The sequence below is a fragment of the Rhea americana genome, unplaced genomic scaffold (genome assembly GCF_003343005.1).
Source record: "Rhea americana isolate MKP2758 unplaced genomic scaffold, rheAme1 scaffold_382, whole genome shotgun sequence".
NCBI lineage: Eukaryota > Metazoa > Chordata > Aves > Rheiformes > Rheidae > Rhea > Rhea americana.
This window is the reverse complement of record NW_028186515.1, coordinates 339,469-340,738: the sequence shown is the minus strand read 5'-3', so window position 1 is coordinate 340,738 and position 1,270 is coordinate 339,469. Positions and strand designations below refer to the sequence as shown.

Genomic DNA, 1,270 nt, shown 5'->3' with positions numbered 1-1,270 from the left:
GGGGGGCAGCGTCCTGGCCGCAGGGCCTGCCGGGTGGGGTGCGCCCTGGCCGCGGGTACCTGCTGGAGACCCAGGGGGTGTCCTGGTGCGGGGCCCCGGGAGGGGCATTAGGGCGAGGGGTCCTGGTACCGCATCCCTGGTGAGGTGCCCGATGGGGACGCTGCCTCACTGAACATCTCTGGCACACCAGGCACGTCATGCTGCCCAAGGACATCGCCAAGCTAGTGCCCAAGACGCACCTGATGTCGGAGTCAGAGTGGAGGAACCTGGGTGTGCAGCAGAGCCAGGGCTGGGTCCACTACATGATCCATGAGCCAGGTGAGACGTGCCTGGGCAGCTGCCAGGGTACCAGCCACAGGGACAGCCGGCCCCTACAGGAATGYGAGGGGAGGTGGCAGCATGCTCTGGCTGACACTGACCCTAATATGCACTTTTCATCCTTCCTGCAGAGCCTCACATCCTGTTGTTCCGAAGACCGCTGCCAAAGAAGCCTGAAAAGTGAGCCTCTCTGGACCGGGGCTGTACATAGACCTCCCTCTCCTACCTGTCTGAGTCTCTCTCTAAAAAAGCACCTCTCTCCTCTTCTTTCTTGGCTCTTACAACTCTGAGAAGTGTATCCACATGTGGCTGTGCTTGGAGATGTCTAGCAGGTGTGGCTGGTGGCAAAGGCTCTGCTTCGTGCTCTGTCCCCTGTGAACTTYCCGCTGCGCAGGAGCGGGCCGCTGTTTCTGTGGGATGTGCGAGGCCGGCTAGAAGGGACTGAGCTGGCAGTTACTCAAGCAGGCACCAGCTACCTGSGGCGTCGTCTGGGCGCGTAACAGCAGCCGCTTGTCCCTGGGCCGGCACTGCTCCTGCGGGCATTTCTCTGCTGCAACACCTGAGTTCTGTCCAAAGCTTCAATAAAAAGGACGTTTCAGAGATCCCTGCCTGCCCTCTCTCCTTGGGGTGCTGCCAGGGGACCGAGGTGGGCTGCGCGGCGGGGCCTGGGGGGCTCCCTGGGGTCCCCGGGCCTGGGGGGGCCCTGGGGGGATTCCCAGCGTGGCACGTGTCACCGCCCCCTACCGGCTGGGCGAACCCACGGCCGCGGGTGGGCGTCCTCTTCCCCCCCGCCGCCTTAATGGTGCAGTCCGCCCGGCCGCATGTCTCCTGGCCAACCGGCGCTCTGGCCGCGCCGTGACGGGCATCCCTGCCGGCCAACCGAGAGCGAGCGGGCGGAGCCCTCCCTGCGGCGGGCGCCCAATGAGCCGAGCGCGCGGCGCGGCGTGGGCGG

General features: G+C 65.6%; 1 protein-coding gene across 1 annotated transcript in view; it reads left to right on the top strand.

Moving 5' to 3' along the window:
• CKS1B (CDC28 protein kinase regulatory subunit 1B) overlaps positions 1 to 920 on the top strand; it is a 3,031-nt gene extending 2,111 nt beyond the window's left edge. The window contains exons 2-3 of the mRNA XM_085313275.1: positions 145 to 318; positions 450 to 920. Of these exons, the coding sequence (XP_085169401.1) occupies positions 145 to 318; positions 450 to 502 (227 nt within the window). The 3' untranslated portion in view covers positions 503 to 920. The remainder of the gene's footprint in view (positions 1 to 144; positions 319 to 449) is intronic.
• Positions 921 to 1,270: the final 350 nt, after the last annotated feature.